General features: G+C 58.1%; 1 protein-coding gene across 1 annotated transcript in view; it reads right to left on the bottom strand.

Moving 5' to 3' along the window:
* Positions 1–472: 472 nt before the first annotated feature.
* The window catches only part of GPR123 (G protein-coupled receptor 123), a 54997-nt gene continuing 53196 nt past the window's right edge, over positions 473–2273 (bottom strand). Inside the window, exon 8 of the mRNA XM_008583755.1 lies at positions 473–2265. Within this exon, the coding sequence (XP_008581977.1) occupies positions 2086–2265 (180 nt within the window). The 3' untranslated portion in view covers positions 473–2085. The remainder of the gene's footprint in view (positions 2266–2273) is intronic.

The raw sequence follows: 2273 nt of genomic DNA, 5'->3' as shown, positions 1-2273 counted from the left end.
ACCACATCTACTGCCCCCCCCCCACAGGAAGGGACACAAAAAACTGGACCACAAACAACAGGATTTGGATCTGATCTCCCATTTCACAATCCTGTGGAAGCTGATTCCATGTCAAGTGCTCCTCGATATAGCTACGCTGTGAATTTTTATACCCCCAAAACATGACATGCAAACACTGGTCCCATGTAGACTCACGAGGCTGTCAATATGAAAACACAATGAGATGCACTATTTAAGGCTGAAGGTCTTTGGTTGAATGATGAGGTGCCCTCTCTGTTCTGCTGGAGGCATTGAGGGCAGAGAGGACATGAGGGGTCCAGAGGGTCCTGGGGACAGCAGCCTCACCAGGCTCCCCAGTCCTGCCACAGGCCCTCTGGCTCAGAGGCAGGGGCCACACACCAAGGTGCCACTTCCCCCACTAAGGGCGAGACGCACACACACGGGATGCTATTAACCAGCCTCACAAAGGACGAACAATGCAAAACACTGTATTTTGTCTGCATGGTTCTGCATCTATAGCGTGTACACAGCGTCGCCTCGGGTTTCTGGTTTACGTCAGCTGTGGGAGCGGGTGAAAAGGCTGGACGGTGACGGAAACCGAAACCGCCCAGCAGTCATTTGGTTACTGTCCGGTTGACCTGTAAGGACACACGGGGTTTGTGTATGTGGAGTGCGCTGCAGTAAGTCACAACGTCATTGTCAAGTTTACAAGCATCTTGGGAAGCGAGGCTCCTGGTACTCAGATACTGAGTGTCGACCCTTCGGAGAGCATGTCCCACCACAGAGGCGCAGAATGCTCCCACCATGGAGGAGCTGGGAACACTCCCCACAGCCCTCTCCGCTGAGGCATGCGTTTGCAAGGATCTGCTCCTGGCGAACCCCTCCTACCCAGATGACAGAGCACGCTGACAGGTCACAGTGATGGCAGCTGCTGATGCTGACACTGACGTCTGCAGAGTTAAACATCTGCAATAAAACCTGCTGCTCGGGGCAGCTAGAAAACACACTACTTCTGTATGTGTGCATGTGTGTACATATGTGCATCGTGTTATGTATGCATGTGCATGTGTGTTGTGCAGTGTGTGCATGTATGTGTGCACATGTACTTGTGTACGTGTGTGTGTACTCGTGTGTGCACACGTGCCACAGACCAGGAGGGAGGGACGGAGGGAGGAATGGGCTGTGTGCAGTCTCAAGCACACACACCTCTGGACACATGGGGTACCCCCCAGAAACGGGCCACTGGCTTGCACAGTGGCTCACTGTAATCGACATCTGTCCTTTGAGTCAGGGCTTTGTGCCAGATATTCATGGAAATGCGAAAACGGAAAAGTGATTTTGTCCATGATGACCGTCCGGCCCCCGTCAGCCCCTCTTCTTTCTGGAACAGAATGTTACTGTTCCCAAGTGCCCACGCTGGAGAGGAACGCAGTCCTGCAGCGGCTGGCTTTGGAAATCAAGTCTCCACTAAAGAACGTTTGTGCGTTTTCCAAAGGTGGGAGCCCCTGAGAGACGCAATGGGTCCCCTGAGAACCCACCGGCCACTTCCGTGTTCCCACGTGCCAACAGCATCCGCCACGTTCTCAGGCCTGCGGGGCGGTGCTGCGTCCAGGCCAGGCTGAAGCGGAGACAGAGGTGCTGAGGGGGGTCCCTAATAAAGAAGCAGGGGTGACTGAGGCAGAGACGATGGCACAGAGGCCCGCAGAGACCGCCCAGGGCGAGAACGCTGCAGACAGACCCGCTGCCGCGGCCTCTGGAACGAGACCTAAAACGCACACACGCCGAGCGCCAGGACACCCCGGATGGCGCCTCCCGCTGTCGCCCGTCGCAACATGGCAGCTCCGTGTGTGGAACCAGCTGGGGACTGAGGGTGGCTCCCCGGGCAGAATCCCGTCCTGTTTCTGGGCTGCCCTGGGGACTGGACGCTACTGAACACGGGGTGACTGTACACGGACCGCCACGTTTGAGCTCGGGCCAAGCGCTTCCCCCTTGGGGTCTTTCACGACGGCGGGCAGTTGCGGGTGAGAACTGCGACTGGAAAGCTCGGTGGCTCTGGCGGTCCCTCCAGGGCGTGCGGCCGCCTGGCTACACGGTGGTCTCGTTCTTCCAGGGCCCTGTCCGGATGTTGCCCGTCCCGTCGGTGCCGTAGGGCCGGTTTTCTCGTGCGTCCCCCTTGAGCAGCCCGTTGGGGCCGGGGCCGCCGAAGGGCAGGGACTGTGTCCTCCGGAGCATCTCCAGGCGTGCCGGGCCAGGGGCCGCCTCCCTGCCGGGCC

The sequence above is a fragment of the Galeopterus variegatus genome, unplaced genomic scaffold (genome assembly GCF_000696425.1).
Source record: "Galeopterus variegatus unplaced genomic scaffold, G_variegatus-3.0.2 Scaffold3028, whole genome shotgun sequence".
In the NCBI taxonomy this organism is placed as follows: domain Eukaryota; kingdom Metazoa; phylum Chordata; class Mammalia; order Dermoptera; family Cynocephalidae; genus Galeopterus; species Galeopterus variegatus.
This window is presented reverse-complemented; position numbering and strand designations above follow the sequence as displayed.